At 40.8% G+C, this 24420-nt stretch overlaps 1 protein-coding gene and 2 long non-coding RNA genes across 7 annotated transcripts in view; 2 read left to right on the top strand and 1 right to left on the bottom strand.

Annotated features, from left to right (window-relative positions):
• Positions 1-6009, top strand: part of slc49a4 (solute carrier family 49 member 4) — a 49952-nt gene extending 43943 nt beyond the window's left edge. The window contains exon 9 of the mRNA XM_028592082.1: positions 5497-6009. Coding sequence (XP_028447883.1) covers positions 5497-5612 — 116 coding nt within the window. The 3' untranslated portion in view covers positions 5613-6009. The remainder of the gene's footprint in view (positions 1-5496) is intronic.
• Positions 6010-12836: 6827 nt separating this feature from the next.
• Positions 12837-22833, top strand: LOC114563555 (uncharacterized). Of its 4 annotated transcripts, XR_003693650.1 has the most exons (5): positions 12837-13139; positions 13275-13353; positions 18114-18301; positions 19117-19367; positions 21549-22833. It is a non-coding gene; the product is annotated as an uncharacterized LOC114563555 (long non-coding RNA). The 4 variants fall into 4 exon arrangements; XR_003693649.1 differs by lacking the exon at positions 18114-18301 and having other exon boundaries at positions 13275-13349; XR_003693647.1 differs by lacking the exon at positions 18114-18301.
• Positions 18582-22833, bottom strand: LOC114563556 (uncharacterized). 2 transcript variants are annotated; one of them, XR_003693651.1, is made up of 3 exons: positions 21795-22833; positions 21540-21700; positions 18582-19409 (listed from the first exon to the last, which is right to left on the bottom strand). It is a non-coding gene; the product is annotated as an uncharacterized LOC114563556 (long non-coding RNA). The 2 variants fall into 2 exon arrangements; XR_003693652.1 differs by lacking the exon at positions 18582-19409 and adding an exon at positions 20438-20856.
• Positions 22834-24420: the final 1587 nt, after the last annotated feature.

The raw sequence follows: 24420 nt of genomic DNA, 5'->3' as shown, positions 1-24420 counted from the left end.
TAACTAGCATTTTAGTTAGCAATAATTAGCCTGTGCCTATGTTATCTCCTTACATATACCTACACTCTCCATCTCTGCAAGATTCGGAATGATTGAGATTTCTCTTGGAACAGCTACCAGAAGACTTACAACTTTCAGACAGGTTGCTCACGTCACATCTACGTCTTCAAGCTCAGTTTGAGGCTGCAAAGTAACTCTCAGCCATCACCGGAAAAGTGACTTCACTGGTCTCCGTAGAAATATGTGGCGTCGCTGTGTCCTTTATTTTACTGTCTATGGGTATAGTATCCTTTTGGTTGTCATAATTGCAAGATATATTTAGGGATTAATCTGGTCGTCAGCAAATCCCATAAAAATACCAAAACCAACAATGTGTTAGTCAGTCTCGAAGGGCTGAAAGTGAACCTGGAGGGATTAGTTTTAGTTGTCACAGTAAAAAGGACAGTAGCTGAGGGACAACTCAAATTGTTAGAAAATTGTGATCCAGATGACAAGCATTGTATTTTGAATTCAGTAGTATGTCAGTCTGGTGATAAATCATAGATAAGAAAGTGACATATACCAGGTGTGGATAGACAGAGCTTTGGGTAGATGAAGCAGCTGCAAGTGAACACGCACACACGCAACGCTTTTCAACATCCCTATACCTACGCTGTGTGTGTGGATCTTAGTTTCAAGGCAAAAATTACATTTGATTTTAGAAACTTCTTGGAAAAATTAATTCATACCAAAGCTAAAAAAAAAGAAAAGTGTCGTGAATATATAGTTTCATTTTTCAAAAAGGCTCAGCAATTTCCTGGAACAGCTGTAGCACTTTTACATTTTAACGAACACACTAAACACAGGGCTGGTGGATTGATCACTGGGTGCTCCTGTCAACGTGTCGAGGTGTCCTCGGGCAAGACACGGCTTGCATGGCAGCTCGGTCGCCATCAGTGTGTGATTGTGTGTGAATGAGAGGCCAAATTATAAAGCGCTTTGTCTGTTATGGTAGAAAAGTGCTATATACATGTAAGTGGAGTCAATTTACCAATCAGCCAATTGTAGCTCACCATAGATATATCGTGTCTGTGTATATGTCACTTGATTTGTATTCTATTTTTTAAATGCAGTACAGGAATGCTACCGTTATTTTGGAGGTCCTTTTGTTGTTTCTTTTAGTTATAATACTTTTTTCTCCTTAGCATTTCTATGTAGCACTTAAATTTAAAGTGCATTACAAATTAATTGTAATATTATTAATTTGTCACCATTACGTGTCCATCAGAGCACCAACAAGTTTATTTGTCATCTGTGTAATTTCCTCCTTAGTGCATATCTTTGGTATTTATTTTATATCCAAATTCATCAAACAACGTTTTTATGTTTGAAAAAACGAATATCGACTGATGTATTGTTGTCAGATGTTTATTTAACTCTCAAAGATCAATATCAATGATCTGCCTCAAACATCCAGTTTTGTGTTTGTAATCCTCTCACTCAATATATATTGATTATTCAAGATACATTTAAGTTTCTCAGTATCGCCCGGTGATAATTCTTACCGGTTATTATATCTAGAATCACTTCCTCGACGGAATTTACAGAACATTGTCTATTTTAAAGTATGTATCGCTATCATGAAATAACATGTACTGTAGTAGAAGACAGATTTTCAGAATTTTACCCACATCTACTCTGCGTCTACTCTTAACCTGGATGTTAAAACACTGAAAAGTGCATAGAGATCAGCTTTGTTCTGTTCTCTTGAAGAGATTACTCCTGTAAAGATTAATTTGATTATTATGTAAATTCCCTTTGGAGGTATTCTAGCGGCTGTTCTCATTACTCTAATTTCCTCTCTGTAGTCCCATAATGGATGTAGCAAATAATATGCAGACTTCAAAACTGATGAATTCTGCATGAGCCTCTTCTTTTTGAAACCCTTCCACCTTCTGCTATTGAAAATTGGCAGCCCTTGCCTTTTAAAGTCTCTGAACCATGTGACTCAGAAACATGAATGAAACCTCTGGGCAATATAACTGCGCCTGTCGCTCTTTTTTTTCGATTTCATCTGCTGTGTGTGTGCGTGTTTTGGGTCGGGCAGAATACAAAGCAGCAGAGAGGTATTGTGGAGCAAAAGAGCCTCAAAGGTTTTGTAGAGGAAGAAGAGGAAGAGGAGGAGGGAGGGGAGGTGTGTGGCGTTGAGTTTCCGTTCAGCTGTGAGTTATTAGTCTCCTGCATAGGAGGAATCTGGGATTATTCAGCACAGAGAAATAATTGCCGCAGTTCTTTAGTCCCAAGAAGTTTTTTTTTTTCCCCTTTCTGCTAAACTTTTCATTCTCGTCAGAAGTGAAAATGCCTTTTGCAGACTAACTTTTTCAACCCACCGTAATGACTGTTGAGGTGTTTAAAAAAATAATAATAAAACCGCCTTTCTTTGTTGAGCTCAGTTACTCCTGAGAGAATATAAGCCTTTTTTTTTTATTTTTTTTTGTTTTTGAGACAGATTTTAATCATGAGTGAGAAGTAACATTGACAGAGTCAATGAATAGCGCCACATTAACCCACACTTACAAAGTACACACATACTTTGGCAGTCAGTATGGATGATCTCGCTTCTATACTGTAGGTGTTCTTACCAACCTGTCGATCTACAGTTAATATTCCGCATGCAGGATGATGAATGATCTTGTTCTTTACACAAAGCTCGTCTATGTATCTTGAGGTATGACCCCAGTTCTCTTAAAGTGCTCACATTATGCTCATTTTCAGGTTCATAATTGTATTTAGAGGTTATATCAGAATAGGTTTACATGGTTTAATTTAAAAAAAAAACACCATATTTTTGTTGTACTGCACATTGCTGCAGCTCCTCTTTTCACTCTGTGTGTTGAGCTCTCTGTTTTAGCTACAGAGTGAGGCATCACTCAGTAAGTAGTGCTAGCTAGACAGAAGCAGAGTATGAGGGCGTGCCACGCTAGCAGCTAGGCGAGCTATAGCGTGTGTTACAAAGTGACGCACGTTTGTTACGGAAGTAAAGGCTGGACTACAATAGAGTTGTTTGGAGCAGTTTGTGAACAGTGTTCTCTGTTGGAGATGGTAAGTCCCTTTGGGGTGGACTTTGGGCTTTTTTTCACTTTGTAAACCTATAACGTGCACAAAAAAGATATATAACACAATAAAGGAAAGAGAAAAAGCCAAAAAGGATTATAATGCTGCATTGACCTCAATTAAGACCGATTAAGGCCATAAGATACCTGTCGATCATTTCCAAAAAATCTTAAAAACAAAAATATGTAAGATGGAAGAAAGTGAAGGACAAAACAGAATGAAGAAAATTCAGTAAAAGATAAATGTCTAATAACTCCTTACCCCCTTCCTCTTCAGCAACTTAATTACCAGCCATTTAGATAACTCTGCAAAGTGCTTCAACAATCAGTATTAAATCAGTAGCCTAATCATCATCGCATGACAGATAAAAAATAATTAATCAAAAGTAAAGAAGTTGAGGAAAATAATGAGAAAGGATTTAAAAGATTCTAGCGATTTTATTAGTCTAAGCTTCAGTTGTCCAGTCACCTTTAGTGCTCCGAGTTTCAAATACTAATGTGTGGCTGCCCACTCTATTATAGTAAGTTGTTAGTTGTGCAACACAACTCTCAACTCAACTATGTCTGTCCTTTAAACAGTGATCATTAAAATCTGATTATCAACCTTAAAGCAAACTGCTGAACTGATGAGCCTCCAGAAACCAGTGCCTTCTCTCTTCTTTCCTTCCTTTTATCTCATTTGCTCTAATCTTCTTTCTTCATCCCCTTTCCTCCTCCTCCTCCTCAGTTCCCCCTCCTGTCTGCGTCCTGTCTGTACCGTCCAGACAAACTTTTAACTCTTCCCTCCAAACTTGGCTTCAGTAGTGTCCTTAAAGATCCGAGAGGAGCAATTGAGCTGCTTGCCTATTTTTATCACATCACCTGATTGAATTACTACAATTACCAAGCTCCCCATTAGCATTCATTTAAGGCTGCGCGCCCAAACACAGACTGTGTGTCTCCAACTTTAAATGGACAAGACTTCAACAGGCGCACACAGAGAAGACGGCAGGTCAGATAAACACAACTCCATTAACCTGCCTCCACACCGGGTCTCCTGCTGTCCAGCTCATACACTTCTGATTAATGAGGCTGCTTCAGGAGTCTTAACACCTTGCTTCAAACCAATCCCCCCCCCCCCCCGTTTTCAAGCCCCTTCTTCACTTCTCTTTTGCCTTATTTTATTCTTTGCTTTCATCTTCACACATCTCTTACCCATCATTCTTTTTCCTTGTGCAAGCGGCAAAGGATCGAGCACACAAAGATTTTTATCTTGTTTTACCAGCGGCGTGCTGTCCTAGCACCAGTCTCTTCACGCATTGATCAGGTACTCTTTTCAGGCCAGGGCAGCTAATTGACAATATTCTAAAAAAGCTGGGTGATTGGAATCAAAGTGGAGCCGTTGTGAGTTGAGACACATTGTACTTCCCATCTGCCCTCCAGATTCAGCATTATTGCAGACAGCCAGAGCACCTCTCCTGTGGTTAATGTAGCTTAAACCGAGCTGAGAAAATAGAACACCAACCATCATTCTGCACCATGTTTAGGTTCAAGTGTCGGTCAATGATAATGGAGAACACTGCCAATATCATTGACTTATTCAGAATCATTATGAAAGGCAGCTCAGGAGGCTGTTCTTATTTCCTATATGCGATGTCAGGAATTCCTATTGATTAGCCATTAGTCCTATATGATACTCATAAATTATTCAATGTCACTTCATACTAACTCATTAGGGTTTCTGGATGTACGTAGATGACTCATATTTCATTATGAAGGAACACATGGTCAATTTTGCCTATTACTTAGGCAGGGTTCAACTCTGGTTCTTGTTCAGAACAGAGCCAGTATAATCTCTTTTTCTAAGTGATAGTACATGCATGCATCCACAATGATTTCACTCCCATGTTTTGTAAAATCTCATAATTGAGCCGTTGAGGGTACATCTGATTTTCACATCGGATTGTCGCATCTTTGATCCCTTGGTTTTGTGACGGATCGGTCACATCCTGTCATTTAAATAGAACTGAGCATCCAGCTAACAGAGAGGAAACTGCAATGGCCTTCTGTGTGTGAGCAAGGAGAATGGTATCATCTGGAACTGAGAATATTAAAAAAAAGCAATTGTAGGAGAAGGCATAATCTTACCGCCACAAGTCTTGGAAATGGTGTCAAGAGGATGACCAGAAAGGAGGTGTCCATATACTTTTGGCCATCTATTGTATATTTATATTTGTAAGGAAATAGACAATTTGAGGAAGACAAAGGTGGAAAAGATGTGGAAAAAAGGGCTGAAGCAGACTGCTTACAATCTAACCCAAACATCTCTCTCTCTCTCTCTCTCTCTCTCTCTCTCTCTCTCTCTCTCTCTCTCTCTCATCTCTCTCTCTCTCTCTCCCTCTCCCTCCATCTCCCCTTCATCCAGATCTATCGTGGTTAAACTGGTGTCTAACCGGCTCCTGTTTCTTCAGCCTCGTCCTCATCCTCTTCTTCAGGGAGTCTTATGACCGCCTCTACCTGGACGTCTTTGTCTCTGTTTGACATTGCTGAGGACAACAAATCCCCACAACAACTTATCAATAAAGAACTGAATAATTATTCTTGCACAAAGAAGAGGAGAAAAAAGGAGACAAAGGGAAAGTGGAAAGCCCACACTCTTTTATAACTTAAGATTTTAGGATGTAAATGTATATATTGGTTAACAGTGGTGATGGATTGCTGTTGTATGGCTGCAGACGAGAACCACGAAGTGATTCTACACCAATGTTTACTCTTTATATGTGATCGACTCAATGCCATATAACTGTTTAACACATCATTAACTGTTTTTATTTGTCAGTGTATTTGTTTGTATGTGAACGGTTTAATTTTCCTAACCAGGCACAGCATGACGGACTGTTAGTAGTTGTTTACAGATAATGTACAATTTCAAGTTGTCCCCCCCTTGTGGCCACTTTGTTCACCTTCCTTGATCGTGGTTCAGGTAACTGGACACTGACTCAAAGCTTCTGAGTCCAGTTCAGCATCAACTGTCTGCCCCTAACGTGGAAGGAAAGGGTCATAAGCTTCATCAGCCAATCAGCAGGCTTGGCTGTGCTGGGTTGGGGCTAAACGGGGGACCTGGTGTTTTAGTGCTGCTCCAAACTGCAGGATGGGACTCGCTGGGGAAGCTTAACTGTCCTGATGCCGTTAAGTGACCTGTGATACTGTCATTGAGAGGCAGGTACTTATATTATGTTTTATTGCCCTCTCAAGACGAATATTATGCAAAACTTATCTACGACTGAATGGCTCCCAGAGACGTGGGCTGGAATTGCAGAAACCTGCACTCCTCCCCCATCTAACCCCATTATGTTAATCAGCTTTTTACAGGTTTTTAAAAAATGTGTTTTCCTCAGTAGCCTGCCAGTAATTATTGAAAATGTCTCAACACTAACACAGTTCACACCCAGTTTCACTGAAACAGGATGTTTGGTGCCGATTTCAGCCACAGCTGAGGCACACTGAGGGAGATTATTTTATCATACAGACATGAGGATTACGCTGCGCTGTAATTGCCAAGCTGCTCCTCCTCCAAAGCACCAGCAGGTGTCTCTGCGCCAACTGAGAGTCGATTGACGAAAAACCCGAAGGGAAAACGAGAAGAAAGTTGCCATTGACTGATTAAACTGGAGCTGTGACAAAAACCCAGCACAAGATCTGGAGGGACACAACCACAAGGAAACACATCATTGTAAATGAAAAACACCTGTCACTTACGGACAAAGTTTTCCTCTAACTTTTCCATGACTTCTCTTAGTGTCTTTGTCTTGCACAGCAGCTATAAGACCTGTTTTAATGTGTTTTCCTCCGGGGTTCGAGAAGCCTCTCTCATGTGTTTCGTGGTGCTTTTCTCTTTTTATTTATTTTTTTACTCTCCTTGTACAGAAAAGGTTGTCTTTTACCTTTTGACATGTTGCCTTAATTGCCCAGTGCTGTGCATTCAGCCTCCCTCTCTTCCACACTGTGACTATTTTATCTGTATATATTGTTAAAGGTCATGTTCTTCTATCCTGCAGCACACACTCTGTGGTTTCCCAAGCTTTGGGTTATAAACATCCTTGTTTTGTGGAAAGGAAAACGAAAAATGTGACTTGAATATTTCCAGCACCTTATTAAAATAAACATGTCAAGATTAAGACTTGTTGTTCTCCTGGTGTTAATAGGGTTATGAAGGTTATTAAATTGCAGCTGTTTGGGCTGCACTGAACAGCACAGATTGCTGTTGAGTTCATTTGTGGTTGGTTTTTTTTTTTAGTACAGAGCCGACACAATAGAAGATGTTTCAGTGTCCAAAAATATACGAAGAGTGCAATTACTGTACTATTTTGCTTGACTACTACTACTATTACGCTATATAAACAAACACTTAACAACATCAGAAAACATGAATAACTTAATCAAGTGGTAAATAATTTAATGTCCGTCTGTCTCATTTTAGAGCTGTCAGTTCATTTTAGATCGATGGAAGGTTCCATTCTTGAGTTGGGGCTTTTTTTTTTGTTTACATTTGGACCACAGACTGTTCCTTAAGGAGCAGATTACATCACGCTCTGGTGGGGCCTGAACTCATTTGCTGTGTTATTTTGGCAGCACAGTAATGTTCTCGCACATCGTCCCAATGCAGGAATGCTCTCGGGGGACACCTGCATTCTTGGAAATCTCTTAGTTTCCTACTTTCCTCTTTTTTTTTTTTAATACAAAACAGGATGAACATGCATGACCTATAGGCATGATGTCACTGTTATTTAACCGTCCATTAAATGTCTGCATGAATACTCCCCTCCCCCTGGTGTCCCAGCTTGAGATGAGCTCATGCTCTGTTACTGGCGAGAAACAAAAGTCTCTGGGGCGGGTCTGCATGCAACAGACTGTTAAAGTCTTCAATCTTTTTCCAATTAGCATCAGTGGCTGTGTGTGAACTAAAAGATGCTGAGATTAATTTCATTTCATCTACAAAATTATTCTGTGCATGATGCTTTGAACTGGTGCCATTTAAGATGGCAGGAACTCCTGACCTAAGCCGAGACTTTTGTCAGGAATCAAATTCACAAATGACATGAAAAATAACTGGTAGAAATGAATCTGGCCCTGCAAAAGATCAGAATGGATGGTTTTGGGTTGGGTGTGCCTCAAATTATTGCATGGCATTTGCAAAACCAGGCCTGCAGGGATGTGAAATTAATCCACTGTTGGTTTATAGTGATCTGTTTGGTTTTAGAGGAGCTGTCACGTGCATTCATCACAAATCCTGCAGTGAAAAGAACCGTGCTTTGTTTCGGCTTTTCAGTTTATTGACACAGTTTCAGTTTTTTCCTTTTCTCTTCCCACCTCTGTCCCCTGTGTTCTCTGTGCACTGCGATAAAACTAAAATATCAGAAATATAATATATATAAAATAACATGAAAAAGCTAATCCTGCACATAAATGAACAATGTAAACCTGCCAAAAAGACTAAACAGAGTATGGTTATTAATTTATGCATTTTTATCATGGGTGTGTTTGTTTATTTGCGGTGGTGGAAATCCAAGAAATGGTCCCAAGGAAAGGTTGTTGAGTTGCTTCAAATGATCGTCAGCCAAACAATGGGCGCTGTTTATATAAAAACTATTGTTTCTAAATTAGACTTTAAAATGAATTCCGAATGGTTGTGGCATTTGTCCCTCCTGGGGGATTTAAAGTTATAACCAAAAACGAAACTCATAAATCAACCTTGTCATTCTGCAACTAAATCTATATACAGTACGGTATATACCATCTGTTGATTTATTCCGTCATTTCCATCGAAAACCACAAGATGCAAAGACACAAACATATTCAAATGTGGTTCACTTGTATAATCACAGGATAAACCAATCAGATTTAAATTCATGTCAGAGAACAACAAGAAGCTGCAGAAGGCACTAACCCACAGTAGAAAAAATTCAATCCACTTTTATCTGATGTGGAAATTACTACAAACAGAGGAGCTGTTTTATTCACACAAAGGGATATTATTAAATAGAAAACACTTTTCTTGTTACGTGGCCTCAGTGTAAGCAAATACATTCAACCTTCTCTGACAAGCACAGGACAAAAGAGGTGGCTGTGTGTTTTCTGTCAGCGAGAGATAAAGTAATGATGCATACATGTCCCACTGTTCACAGACACAGCACTAACTGTTTATTAACAGCTTTTCAGATGGAGTTCAATTCCAATGTCTTCCTCTGGTTTGTTTTCAGGGTGGGACGTGGTATTGTACTCTCTGGGGAGATGATGGAGCCACATACTGAAACAATAGTTTTCTTTTACCCACAGGCAATTTGGTATTTTGGCTTTTGTTGTTTGTGTCAATGCTACGCAAGCAGCTGGCTGGCTGACAAAAGCTGGTGTCGCTGTCACTGCGACTGACGTTTTTATACCCCATATTTTGTGTTCTCCTGTTATATGCAGCCTTGTAACATTTCCCTGTTGTGTTTTTCCATTGAGACACTGCCTGTTTTTCTTCCTCTTGTGGCTAAAACTCACTTGTGTCTCCTTTCTAGCGTCGCACCTCAATGTCTCCTTGGGCCTCCCTGAGCTCCACACGTCCCTTAATTGACTATTTCAGGATTATGAAAAATGAGCTGTGCTTTCAAATGGCTCATTTAGCAGCACTGCTATCACTGTGCTAGTTACTTTATCTTCCACATATTAAAAAGGGCTAGGTGTCCTGATTAGGAGCGATGGGCTGCAAAAGCCCAAGCTACCAGCATTTGACAGCTGGTCACTAATTTGCCAATTCATCACTGGTGAATTTGAGGCATTTGGCCACTCCTGTGGGAAAACACAACATATAGGCCTATTAAGGTAATAAATGCTCCACCAGTATTAATAAAAACAAAGAGACAGACTTATGGGAGATGTAAGGAAGACACACATGCCTGTGGGCACACAGTGAGCTGATTTAGTGCTTACAGAGTGTTTTGGTCACAGGTTTATAGGCTGTGACAGTTATTGTGTGACAGTCGTGTGTCTCAAGGAGCATATAAAACTCACTCATGCTCATTAATTGCAAGTTGCTCTGTATTAAAGCATCAGTTAAGTGTCTGCACACGATACACATAAAAGCAGAAAGCTAAGCATTCTCGCATGTGCATGACAACAGGTGTGAAGGCTCATTATATCAGAATACTGCATTTATAATTAACGGTTTAACTACTGTTATAAATTAGTGAGCATGGTAACCTGCATTTTCGTAGTTTCAAATAGAGAGTGCCCTTTTAAGGAGAATACATTTGTCACATAGATTCCTGAAGTTCCTGTGATAATCTTAGAATGGTGATTTGCAGGTCAAAAGATGCCCAGGCATCAGGGTGGCATCTGGCTCACCCAGTAAGAGTGTTTGCCCCATGTTGGCTGAGTCCTGCAGTGGCATGGGTTCAAATCTGATCTGCTGCCCTTTGCTGCATGTCATACCCCATCTCTCTCCCCCTTTCCAGTCTATCCACTGTCAATAAAGGGAAAAGCCCCCCAAAAAAGATGTCTGGGCATGAGCTAAATATGATTGAAAGGTGAAAAGATTTGGTGGATTATCGTATTTTGACAGTTTTTTAAATTACTGTATTTTGATGACTAGTTGACTCTGTTTTACACCGAAATGCACATTTTAAATGCTGTTGAAATCAGATGCAGCATATGTGACCTGGACATCTAAAAATCACAGATGTCTTCATGTATTTTGACTTGCGAATCCCCAAATCTGTGCTTTCTGGTTACTTACGCGTCCTGCTAAATTACCTAAAAGACAACACACTTTATAAACTGGATAATGATTTAATCGCAGCATTCATATATAAGAAACCCTTGCCATGTATTATTTCTTTAAGTGTTGTATTTGTCATACCCTGCCAATAGCCAGTGTGACCTAACAGCCCTTCAGTGAGTCTCCACTCTAAGTTTTCAGAATATCAAGCATGTAGGCTATCTCCTCAGGGCTTAAAAGGTGACTTTAAAAAGTTTTAAGTTTGCCCCTTCGTGGAAGATCACAGCTGTTTTCACTCAGCTTGGATTCAGTTACTATGGATTTCAATGGTGAGAAGTTTTTATTGTTGAACAATCGAACCACTGAATCCATTGAAACTTCTCAAGCCACACCACTACATACCAAGTCGTCACCAAGATCAACAAGATATGGCTAAATTAATTAATCTTTATTGTTTTGAAAAGGCCAATAGTGCAACACAGAAGCAATATTTAGCCATACTGGAGGCACAACTGTTTGTTGTGAAGAACATACCGAAAATGGTTTATGCTGCAGGAGTGGTTTGAGAATTGTCTGTGGACGTTTGGAGTTTTTGCCATTGTAAAATCAACATTGGGATCCTTTCTAACTAACGTTATTCAAGGTCACCACCGCCTCTGTTTTCCAGCTATTTGGAAACCAAAGTTTTACAACTTGTAAGCCTACGAGGAGGCAGGTTCGAAATTCAGTAGATAGATCCTGGGTTGACTTTAATTTTAAGAAGAGAAAGTAAAATGTGACTACAAAGGTCAATGAAAACATGTTAGATGGTCAAGGCTGACTAAAGCTGATGAGCCATGAGGCTGCTGATGAAGTAGCCTCTTGTTATTCCTAAAACTAACTGTGTCAAACTTCCTAAGATGTTCTGAGGAGGGAAAGAAAAAAGCTTTTACCTGCAAAGCCAGGTTCTGCTTGGCTGAGGCTCCTCAGCTCTAATGCAGGAGGACGTGGCCCTGACGGAAGCAGCATGTCCTCTGAGCAAGAGCAATTATGATAACCATGCAAGCGGAAAGGCTGTAGCCAGAAGAACAGCGTGACAGGCTTTGATCCGGTAGGCTACCTATTTAAATCACAGCTCACCTCCCTTACAGACTCCATCCTCATCTAATGTAGATGGGCTTTTCAAAAGGAGTCTGGGCCCTCTGCGGGCTCCTCTGAGCTCCTCTGTCATGATATGCAGCTGTTTCGCCCACTTGAAACATCATTTGTTTCCCCTGCCCTTCCTCTTCATCAAAGGTGAGTGTAGGTGCTTTAGTTTTAGGGTAGACTGCTGAGTGATGTTTCCTTTAAATGGCCATTTAGACGGTATGTCTTAGTAGCACAGCCTGTGGAAGCAGCATTGAAGCACCAGGCTCAACATTACCACGTTAGCTTAATTAACTTTCTATAATCAGAACACAATCCAAGTTTTGGAAAAAAAACTATTTGAGCTTTGGATCCAGAGTGTCCTGACAGTGCTAGACAAAGCTAACAAAAACTATTTTAACAGGAAATTACTAAAAAAAGAAGGGCCGCAAGTCTTGACCCCCGTCTCTGAACACCAAAGTGTTACACAAAGGGGAGGAATTAATCAACTGTCTGTGTATAACATCATCTTGTCAGATGAGAGTAAAAAGCACAGATATCATCCCCCACATTGGTTGCCGATTGGTTCAAATTTAATTAAAACTATTGCCACGTTATCTAACATGTTTCCAATTTTTTGGGGGGCTTTTCTGCCTTTTTTAAATTTTTGACAGGACAGCTAGGTGATAAAGGGGAAAGAGAACTGGAAGACATGCAGGAAATCGTCACAAGTCGGATTCAAACCATTGACTTCTGCGTCAAGTCTTAAACCTCTCAGTACATGTGCGCCTGCTCTACCACTGAACCAAACCGGCCACACCCTGCTGTCAATCTTGTCTGTTAGCCAATCTGTAATTATAATTGTGACCTATCGCTTTTGTAGGGGGGTGGGACTACAGAGAACAGTAGACAGACTGAGAAAAATAAAACGTGAAGTTCGGCAAAGTGAACTAATTTAATGTATTGTGGTTAAGCTAAAAGCTTTATTAATGTACTGCCTTGTAAATCTTAGAAGATAACTTTGTTTGGCAATTGTTTGTCTGTAGTTTAGTTTAATTGATATAAAATGCCAATGTCTGCAAAACAGCTATGGATGCTAGTTGAAGTTAGCTAATTAGCGTTAGCTAAGGTCAGCTGTGTCACTGATTACCGTTAGCTGAGGAAAGACCGAATCGTGCGGGAAAGTAATTCCAATGTCCTGGGTTAGTATATTTGCTGTATTTTAACTGTATTAATATGTTACAGTTAATGACGAGATATGCTGTATACATGTTTTTAAATTAATGGCTAGTAGGCTTCTGATACTAACTTTAACTTTACCACACTCATGGCTCCAGACCGTCCACCTGTGTCTCCACCTCATTGAATGGACCTGAGGATTTGACTATCTGCTTCACTGATTCTGAGGAGCTGTAAGTAAGTTACAAACTAAACGTGTTATGCAGTATATTCCTGAAGCCAATTTTGGGACAGGTTTGCCCCGCTATCACATCTTTTTAGGAGCATTCTTAAATTTCTAAGGGCATTTTTGCCTCTTAATTTCTAACACTGTGTCCATCAGTGCTAAAAGAATTAGGCTACTTGAGCGACAGAAAATGAATCCACAACAACATCGATTATCAATTCTTTAAATCATGTATCAAGCAAAAGCAAAAACTCTTGCTGGTTCTAGCTTTTTGAATGTGAGGATTAACAATTTAGTTTATTTAACAAAAAGTTATTAGCTTGATAATAAGTCTTAATTGCTAACTTGCTGCAAGGTTCACTGCATGTAAAAACTCCCAACCAATGTATTATAGCCTATAGAAAACCTGGAATGGGTATGCTATTTCAGGGCTTTTGGCAGCTTTGTTTTGGGAAAGGGGATTCAGTAGTAAATGATGTAGGGCCGGCTACTGTCGAGTCAACGCCATTTAAAGTAATAAGTTGGTTAACCTCAGATAAATATTGCATGGATGGTTCCAAGATGTGGGGTTTGTTTGTTCATGGTTTCTGGTTCCCACAGTGTCACGTCTGCCCCACTCTTATTGTGTTTTTGTGTGTTTCTTGGAACTTCCTGTTTTATTTTTGGATTCCACTGTTTTGGTTACATCCTTGGTTACTTGTCTTCCTGTCTTTGTTTTGTTTCCCGCCTTTTCTGATTTGTTCCACCTGTTGTATCACCTGTCCCTTGTTAGTGTTTATTACCCTGTGTATTTACCCTGCGTTCATGCCACCTCGGAATAACAAGCACCGCCCCCGTGGTTACGTTGTTTTTCCGACTAGTAGCGTTCATAGACAGTATAGCGTTCACATGGTCGGGATGCGTGCTCTTCTTCTGTTATATTGGGCGTTTGGCATAACAACTTTTTGCATTACTGCCACCAACGGTTGGCCGTAGCCGAGAGCATCAGGTGGTGAAAACATGGAGGCCACAATAACAAAAGATTTTCTGCTGTTTTCTTATGCGAGCATCCAAACAGCACATCGACAGGTAACCAACGGGAAAGGACACGGATAATTTTTTTTTTTTTTTTTTTTTTTTTTTTTAAATACGTGGGCCTATTTATGAATAATTTGAAACATATTATGTCTGTGTATGTTTCTTGGAAGAGGCATTTGTCCACAATAAACAGTTTATTGTCATTAAAATATGTTCAGTGAACCGAAGTTGCCTCCATCAAACGTCAGTTGTCAACAACGCGTCACCAACTGGGAAACTCGGGTATCAAAATCCAGCCCGAGTTTCCCACCTCTGATTCCCACAGGAAGTTACGTGAAAGGTGACGTTTTCACTCGGAAAAACGTTTTTCCGATGTCCATGAACGCAGGGTTAGTCTCTCTGTTTTCCCTTGTCGGATTCTTATTTTCTGTTGGTGTGGTTCATGTCGTGTTGTGTGCTTCCCTGTGGACGATTCTCATTCTAGTGTTTTTCCTGGTTGGAATAAATCTTGTTGAATTGCATTTGGGTCCAAGACTCATCTCCACCTTGACACGCAACACCAACAAATTGATAAGTGATCTCTAGTAAAACAATCTAGCTCATTGTATCATGACAGTTTTAGGAGTTGCATTCTCCCAGTTACATTTTCATTCATTAACAATTTAATCAGCTTAATAGTTTGAAACCATGACCTCCCAGAATTTTTATAAAACCACTTTTGAAAAATAAGGTGTGCCAGTCAGTAGGCTAGCCCTGTTATTTCAATATGCCAGATACATATTTAATTAACTTTGCCTATGCTGCTATGTATATATTATTTTACTGTATGTGCTGGGCATCTTTGGCACAAAAAGTAATTTCAGGGGCTCCATCTTATCTCATTTTTTAGGTTGTGGCTTGAATGTGCACTGGGCAGCTGTATCATTTAGTTAACTATACGTATTGGATCTGACTCTGTACCGGCAGATACCCAATATTAAAAGGACTTGGATCAAAAACGCGTAATAGGGACATCTGTAGTTTTTCCTGTCACTCCCCCGTCTCTGCTGTAATGACCGTAGTTTATTCTAGACACCAAACAATAATCTATCAACATAATAGTCTGAACCATGTGAATTGGCTGACTGAATCATGATTATCTGTCTCCGAGAAAATAAAACAAAATTCACAGTGATGGTGGCCTCTCTGTGGTCATCTTGAAACCTGTGAAAATGATAGGTGCAACATGTCAGTGAGAGTCCAGACTGGGTGGTGGTTTCATTAACCCATCCCTGTTCCTGCGGTGCAGAGAAACCGCACCCGGTTTAAGTCAGCTGCCGTCGACCATCAGCAGCCTGATGAAGACGTCAAAAAGCTGGGACATGGAAGTGTAAATATGTATATGGGTGAAGAATACCAAAGAGGGGAAAAAAGAAAATTTGAGGTTCAATTTAAAGCCAAGTGACCCGCCCAAAAAACACTCCACTGGGTCTTAAATCTTCAGCTGGAGAGAAGAAAACGGCTGCATTAAATTGCCTTTTTTCCCTCAATTGTTTCCTTTGGTGCCAGCAATGAATGAAACGGATTTCATTGCATATGATATATTGCTTCAAGCACATCACTTCTAGAAATGTAAAGGGAATTGATTAGATACACATGGGGTATACCATAATGGAAACGTGTGTGCCTAAATCCCATCTCACACTACCTTTTACGTTAGTTTTATAAAGACAATAATGTAAAGATGTTCTTGACATTGTGTCAGAGATGGGTTACTTTATTCTGTAAGGTTTTCAGTCTATATCGTGAATAGGTCCTCAGAAAGTTAGAAGTACAGGAGAACAAACACAGCAGACAGTGTACATCCATCTAAATTCATTTTAGTCCTGTAGCTCTTCATTTTCACACCCTGTTCAGTGACTTCACTGCAGTGTTCAATCTGTTCCAGTGAAGGTGCTGTAAATCTCCTGATCCCTTCACCAACAGGCAACAAGAGCAGAGCATATACATGACGAGAGACCTTGTAACAATGAGCCTGTTTGTATGTTTTGGGGTAAACACAGTGGAGCTCTGGTTTGCTTCTGCCGTGAGGGAGGGCTTTACTTGGGATGGAAGCAGGGGAGCAGAGATGAAAGTTGTTGCCAAATCTTCCTGCGATGCTCAAAAGCTTGCAGCTATTTTTCGGCTTGACTGATTTCACAACTGGGATGCAGAGCAAAACTGTGCACAGCAAGACTGCAATTCTACGCATTCCTGGCTTTAACGCCCACATGCAACGCTGATCTCACAGGAGCGCTCACGACTGAGATGAAAAAAGAAACATGGTTTTCATGCCCTTTCCGTCACAAAACGGGCCCAGTTTGCTTTGCAGCAGACAGAGATGCACCATGACTTATTTCATCGGATTGCTGTACAGAACATTTAAGTCATTGGTTTGGAGAAGCGGGGGAGGAGTGATGCTAAATTAGTACAGGAAGTAATGATGCCCCTAAGCTAGAAGGAAAGAGAGATGTTTAATATCACCTCGTAGTCCATTCATTACCCCATCTATCTGCAGTGCTGTGTAGCATTAAAACAAGCCATCAGAGGTCAACACAAGTGTTGCTTTCTGTGTAAACACACTGCTATGAATAAAATGTCTTACTTTTTTTTTTTATCCTTGTAGACTATGATTAACATTTGCCTTTAATCTGCTGTTGTCTGCAGTGGTGAGGACGTTTTGAGGGCACAGAGGAGAGAGAACTTTTGTAACCTTCTCATAGTAGCTTTTCTTTGAAAGAAATTGTCAGTTAATGGAACACAATGACTTTGGTGTGTGTGTGTGTGTGTGTGTGTGTGTGTGTGTGTGTGTGTGTGTGTGTGTGTGTGTGTGTTTCTCAATGAAAAGGCATCAAAAGAGCACAAGGACAGGGAAATTGCTTAAAAGCCTGTCGGAGTGTGTTGCGAATGCACGGCCTGAAACTGCTTTGCAATTACTTTGTCACTTTCCTCATTTTTTTTTAAACCTTAATACCCATGTTCTCTTTTTTTTTGTTGTTTAAGCACTTTTTTTAAATTCCTACGCTTCAGATGCAGGCCTACATATGGGCAGAAGCTCAAACCAAAGCCCCGGGCTGTATTAATGATTTACGTTGAACAACTTACCACCTAAGATCTGTAAAGCAAATGTGAGAATAAATGGCTTCTTTCGGTGTGTGTTGGATGCATTAACGCTGCCACAAGGAGAGCGGGGGGGCGGGGTCCATATTGCAGCACAGTCTGCCATTGCATTGGGTTGGAATATAAATCAAGTAGAATTTACTAAAGGCTACATTTTGTTTTTGAAGCAAAATGTCAGAAGGCATAAGCACTAAGCCTTATGGGCATATTTGAGTGAAAATGAAAGGTTGTTGGTCTGCTCCTTGACGTGATTCTGACGTCCATTTGAAGCAGACGGAGCATTGAGGTTACGTTACCTTGCTTCACACTTAAAGGTATCTGTGTCCCCATCAATATTTCCGTGCCATCAGCAGTTTTATTTATGACTCGTCATCAATATTGCTTCCACTCAGTGCAGCTGCCAGCCTTTACAACCTCTGTCACCTGGTTAAGTAGATTAAATAAAACGTGAATGGCTCACTAAGGCTCTGCGCTGCACAACTACCATAAACTCCACTTTTCTTCGTCTTGGAAACAGTGTAGCGGCTACTTTTAACAGCCGAATGCGGCGCCTTGGCTCTGTGTAAGAGGGAGGTGTTGGAGGTGATTTAATATTGTTTGGTCTCTGCTTTATTAGGAGGAGGAGAGGACTCTCCATCACCGCCGGCTCCGTCTCTCCCTCTCATCTCTCTCTGTCAGCCGGGGTTAACGCGTGCCACCATTAACCCATCCTGTCCTAATACAAGGAGAGCATCCCAACTTCTCTTTCAACTACATGACCTTATGACATCTCAGGGCTGGTTTCACAAAGTCTAGTCTTACAAAGTTGAGTCAGTCTTAGTTTTGCTCTTGGACCAGTTTAAAGCTGTGTCCACATTTTTGCTTATGAATACATCAGCGGCGCTGCAGTTTTTTTCCAGTGCAATGTACTGACTTTACAGTATCATGCGCATCAGTTTCAGTCTGCATTGTGCGGCACATGCACTGAGCTGGGCGATATGGACCAAAGATCATATATCAGTATTTTTAGGCTGAATGGGGTTACACGATATAGGTCAGTATTTTCTAGTGGGCTAAATGTACAGTTGTAAATCAAAGCCACACGTGAGATTTCACAAGCACTTTTATTAAAACAGACTGTGATTAAAATAAAATGCTAAAACAGGCTTTCCTTTCTTGTTTAAACATACAGCTGCAAAAGATGTAAATCACCTGACAGACACTCTTAGATTTTTGCTTTTCTGAAGGGGTTGACACTAGGCACATAACGTCTGTTATGAATTTTGTGCAATATTAAGTCTCTCAAAAAAAATACCAACATGCTGGCATACGTCTGATGCTAACTACAGCAGTTCCTCCGCTGGAGGAAACAAAGCTAGTGCAGTTCATACAGTTTTTCATATTTTCATACGTTAATATTATTGTGTGTGTGACCTAGGCTAAAGTGATATATTAGAGAAGTAAGTGATGTGTAGTGTCTCTGTGTTTTGTTGGTGGAATGAAACGGTATCAGACAGATTAGAGGGGCAGACCTGAACAGACCACTTGATTTTGTTGTACAACAGATTGCACTTTGTTGGCTCTTTGACTCCTTTGATTACATTTCCAATAAACCCAATTCCCTCTGATGTTCCTCTTAGGCAGGCCTTGCCCAGTGCACACACAGACGAACTGGCCAGTGCTTAGGCCAGTGCAAAGCTGATGAATCATATCAAACAATTACCCTGTTTTCCCAAAGAGGAGGATGGAGAGCTGTGATGGCAGAGGCGACAAAGTCTCAATCCCTGGAGACCATGAGAGCATTTTCTGGCCGCAACTTCAGACGCTGTGTGATCTGCCCATCCCGTCGCATGAGAGAACACAGACACGTCTTTCAGCCGTCCAAGTCCTGGTACGCTGCACAACACGCATCAAAAACAACCGACTGCTCGCTCTGTAAACAAGACAACATGGAATAAACATCAGCTTGTCATATTACACCACTGTGATCAATGCTGCATGCCTGTAGTGTTTGACGTTTCTCAGACCAACACCAGCCGTCAGACATCTACCCCAAGTAGAGTTCTGTATCATAAGGGATACTGACGGGTTTTGTAAGTTGTAAATACTTCATTAATGGTTAATACTTTAGAATAATGAAAGCCCAACTTTTGGGTTGCTTGTGTATAGCCTCCAGTTCCATACAATAACAGTAACACGATACGTGTATAATATAGTCATATTTTACAATTATTTAACAGTAATTACTGTCTGTAGTTGTAATAATGTTTGAAATTACATTGTTTTATTTTAACATTGAATCAAATGACTACATGTAATGTGTAAGGAGTTGTTCAAAACTCATAGAGCATTATCACCAACTCTGCAGCTCTACGGCCTCCTTTTTTGTTTTTAGTGTATGGTTCCAGCTAGGGATTGTAGAAATCTAAAATGGGAGTTCTGCCTAGTAAGAATTCTATTGCAGCTATCTGGAATGTTCATTCTGGATAGGAAGAATGGCGTTGTGGATACCCGAAATTGAAAGCCCCATACACATGAATGGGAAACAGTGATGTCATTTGTACAAGTAAGAATGACGTTGTGGATATCTGAAATGTTCTTTTTGACTAGGAAGTGTTGAATTATGGATATCTGCAATAAATATCCAGTCTAGCTATGAAATGTTAAAATGGCTTGCCATAGATCCATACGGTTTTCAAAGACTGAGTAGTCATGTAATACAGGCTACTTGACTACAGATCGATGTTTTGGCAGCTTATGGTAGAGGATGTGCGCCAACCACAACCAAAGATTTTGTGTAACCTGGCAAACCAAAAGTTGTTATGAATGGCTTATAACTAATTTAATGAGCATAAATAATCAAACATACAAAAATGCTTATAGGTACAATTAATACACCTATTATCAAGTATGCCTTGGTAAAACCTGCCACCAACATTTCTTATAAAAGTGCCACTTTATTTATCACTTGATTTGATAAGGGGTTATTTCTTCCATCCTTTTAAATGTTAACACATTTGTAAACAATGGCTTTCAGGTAGCCAACAATTTCCAAGATAATTCATGATTAATGTGACTCTCAGGGCAGTGCTGACTCATTTTTCACAGAGCTGGTAACTGTTTTAACAAAACTCCTCATTAATGTCCGTGATCATCACAGAGACGAAGCTGGTGTTTTCCTCCATTTTCTTCAGTGTTGTTCTCATTCCTCACTGTCAAACAGAGGCAGAATTATGAGGCAGGGCATGCGTCCTTCCCACTCTTTTGCCGTCTCCTCCCTGACTCTTCACCATCCTATCTGAGTGGCCTCCTTCAGCCTACAGCTTCCTCCTGGCGACTTCCTCTTGGCTGCCTGCCAGAGTGCTGATCACTGCATCTGTCTGTCAGCAGAATACCAACTGATTAATGCTTTCACTGCGACCATTAATAAAACCGTGGAGAGGCTGCTCTCTTTAATTGAGAGGTACAGCTAGGTCTGCATTGAACCAAATGAGAAGGACATATACAATAAGGACATGTAAAATCATGGGCGGGTATGTGTATGTATTTTAGGGGATGAAGAGTGGGCTGCTCTCCCTTCTGACGACCAATGATTTAGTTGCTCCAGTGCAAAATACTAACGCCGTTATTTATTCGAGGGCTACAGACTGAACTGTACACACGTTTTGTCAGATTTTATTTAGTGTATTTTCCTGTCCTGTGTGACAGTAGCTGTTCTCCAGCTTTGATCTTGATTTTCTGCACAGCAGCAGAATCATTGTGGTGTGATGATAAAATACTGGTGTCTAGGCCACTGGCACCAGCAGTGATCCACGGGCAGTATGCTGGACACACCCTGACTACTTGGCTCGTTTGTCCCATCCATCTCTCCTCTTATCATACAGCGCGGGATTCCAGCGCTGCAATCATTTCTTTACAGGATGAAGGGAGAGGATGCACTTCTGGGATGCATCTCCTAATCAAAGTGTGGTTTTACTGAACAGTTTTGTAGTATAGGATATACACAGTTATAGGGCAGGGTGGCTAAATGATAAGGCTGGTGTTAATGTTCCACTCTATTTACCTTTTGCAGATTTTCCTGTTGGATTGTCCAGTTCCCTCTGCACCGCAGTCCACGTCACTCCACTGTTGTCCAGATGGGGCTGCAGACAGACATGCTACCTCCAGTTGCTTCATTTCACCTGCCACTGATGAGCTTTGGAGATGTGACTCACACTATACCACCTATTTCATACCAACCAGTATGTGTAGCAACCATAGCCTGTTAATATACAGTCTATGGTAGCAACACAGACAAAGTCCCACACCGGCTTCCTACCTGCAAACATGGCCAACTGTGTTCGTTGGAACACACAACCAAGCCGAAGGTACCGTTACTGGGAACCAATCCCAGAATCTTTATGGTGGAGGGACAGAGCACCCAGGATTTTTGTTATCAACAAATCCTGTGAAGAGACTAAAACCAGCAATTAATGTAGTATGGTCTGTGAATCCACAGTCTGACATACATGTAATGTTTCTTACACAGAACTCCAGTCATCCAAAAAATCCTAAAAACACATGGAGCCATCCTGTTGTCACATATTACTTTGTTGTGATGAGCATGGCCAGTGTAGTTTATTCTTCTTAGTTCATTAATCTAGCAAAGCATCATTGAACATGAGTGTGTTTACACTAAGTGTCTAAAACAACTCTGCGTCAGCATTTTTTTAATGTGTGGAGTAGTGTTGGGCAGAGTCCTGTCAGAAACTGGATTTCTGTGGCACGAAGGCATAAGCTATAACACTCAATCACTACACAGATCTCACTGTTTTGCAATATGAATAGTTGGTTTCGATCTCTTCAGGCTTAGTGTGGATAAAACTGTCATTACCTGAGACACTTTCAGACCTGCCAACCTGTACGCATTTTGCGTAGTAGATACGCATTTTGACATCAAAATACGGTGATACGATTTGTCACTTTAAACTACGCGAAAATCAGGTGACAGGTGGTTTGAGTTCACTCGTTGACGTGCAGTAACCGTCTCAGTCTAACTCTTGATGATAGACAGTAGGCAGCCACGAGCATGCTGGAAAAAAAAACTAAAGAGGAAGAGTTCGACCAATCACACCATCGGGTCACTTCCTCTAATGTCAAGCGGGGATATCGCCATAGACAGTATGGATATCGCTTATATATATGTCAATGGGATATCGGTTAGTAGTGTTATTCATTCCTCCTTCATTCCCGTTTAGTTTGGTTGGTTTCCCCCATATATCTATGGTTTTCCCCAAGGGAGGACTGTGCTTGCAAAGGTAAACGGATTTGATGTAGAAAGGTGAAATGAATTAATTTACGTAGCCTATCTGTCAACTTTGGAGAAATATTATTTATTTATATCATTATTAATAAAACCTTGCATTTATAAAGTCTTGGATTTCGTTACAAAGGTCTTATATATTGTTTTGCCTTTCCTATGATTAAGTTCATACCGTAACAAAATTAACTGTTACTAATGTAGGCTAAGGGAGGACTGAGACACAAAGTAAACACGCCTCTCTGACAGGTACCGGGGGGTTAGTGGTTAAACTGAGCGGAGGATGTGCGGAATGTGTCGTTGTCTGTCGGACCGTGGCTGGCCGCTCGGCGCTAACAGGCTAACGGCTTATTAGCTAGCCAAACACCGAGCGGTAACGTCTGCAAAGATTGGCTCTGTGAGCGCATCAATCTGCTCGGTGTGCGTAACAAACAGAGCGAGCAGCCGCCGGACTCTTAACATCTGTTGATCCGTGCAGGACTTCACTGTGAGTGGACTGTTTAGAGACGATGTGACCGGCAGGTAACGTTAACCGGCAATTTCCACTGGATGCGGAACGTCGACGGAGTCATTAGGTTTCCATTAAAGTCAATCTGTGTATTTCCACTGACTGCGGAACGTCTGCGTCCCTACTCCGTCCCAGTTCCGTCAGTCCGCCGCCCTCCGGAGCAGATACGCAGAGCTTCTATTTTTGACGGACGACGGAGAGCTCCGCAGCAATTCAGCACACGGCAGATAGTGCGGGACAGGAAGTGGAGCACAGAAACAAAATAAATATCCGGTTAATTTTCAAAATAAAATACACCGTGCTCATGGCGGATCATATTTCCCTGCACTACACCTTGAAAACACAGCAAAGAGTCGTTTCCCCTCTTGTCCTCTGAATGGAAACAAACTGTTGTTGGTTTTGTGGTTCAATTCTACCTGAATTCGTGACATCTCGTTGGGTCCTCGTGACTACAGCTGTCAGTCACGGCCGCAGCCGTTCCGCAACAAATCCGGACCCGGTGGGTATTGACGGACGGCGGAGCACGCAGCGGAGCCGGTCCGCAGCCGTTACGCATCCAGTGGAAATCCCCGGTTAAAGGTTAGCTGCTACTGTAGCAGAGCTGCAAGGAAACGCTGAACTGAGCTGTGTGTTTTCAGTGTTACACTGCTGCAGGTATACATGACTGTTGTTGGTGATCTCCAGAGGTGGAAGACTTACTCACATCATGTATCACAGTAAAAGTAGAAAAAACAGTGTTGTAGAGTTACAAATTACTTGTCAGTTACAGGAAGTTGCAGTTACCTGCATTCAACATCTTCCCTATGTAATAGAACGAAAGTATTATCAAAATATACTTAAAGTAACAAAAGTAAAAGTGCTCATTATGCAGTGTAATATATTTTATTGGATTATATTATGATCCAATTAATTGTATTAAATATAACCAATAATTTAAATAAAATGTTTTATTTAATTCAAGTAGCCTACTTGAACATAATTATTTTCTAGGGTTTAAAATATATACAGGTTTGACATTTAATGGCACATTTTTTCCGTGTGCGTGCCGCCGTGTTCATGAACCAGAACTTCAACAATAAATCAGTAAGTTGCTACTCAAAAAAGTTTTTCAAGGTTGGCAGGTCTGCACTTTCCACA

Source organism: Perca flavescens, chromosome 11 (assembly GCF_004354835.1).
Source record: "Perca flavescens isolate YP-PL-M2 chromosome 11, PFLA_1.0, whole genome shotgun sequence".
Classification (NCBI taxonomy): Eukaryota; Metazoa; Chordata; class Actinopteri; order Perciformes; family Percidae; genus Perca; species Perca flavescens.
Note: the sequence above shows the minus strand (reverse complement) of the source record. Positions and strands in the feature narration are given on the sequence as shown.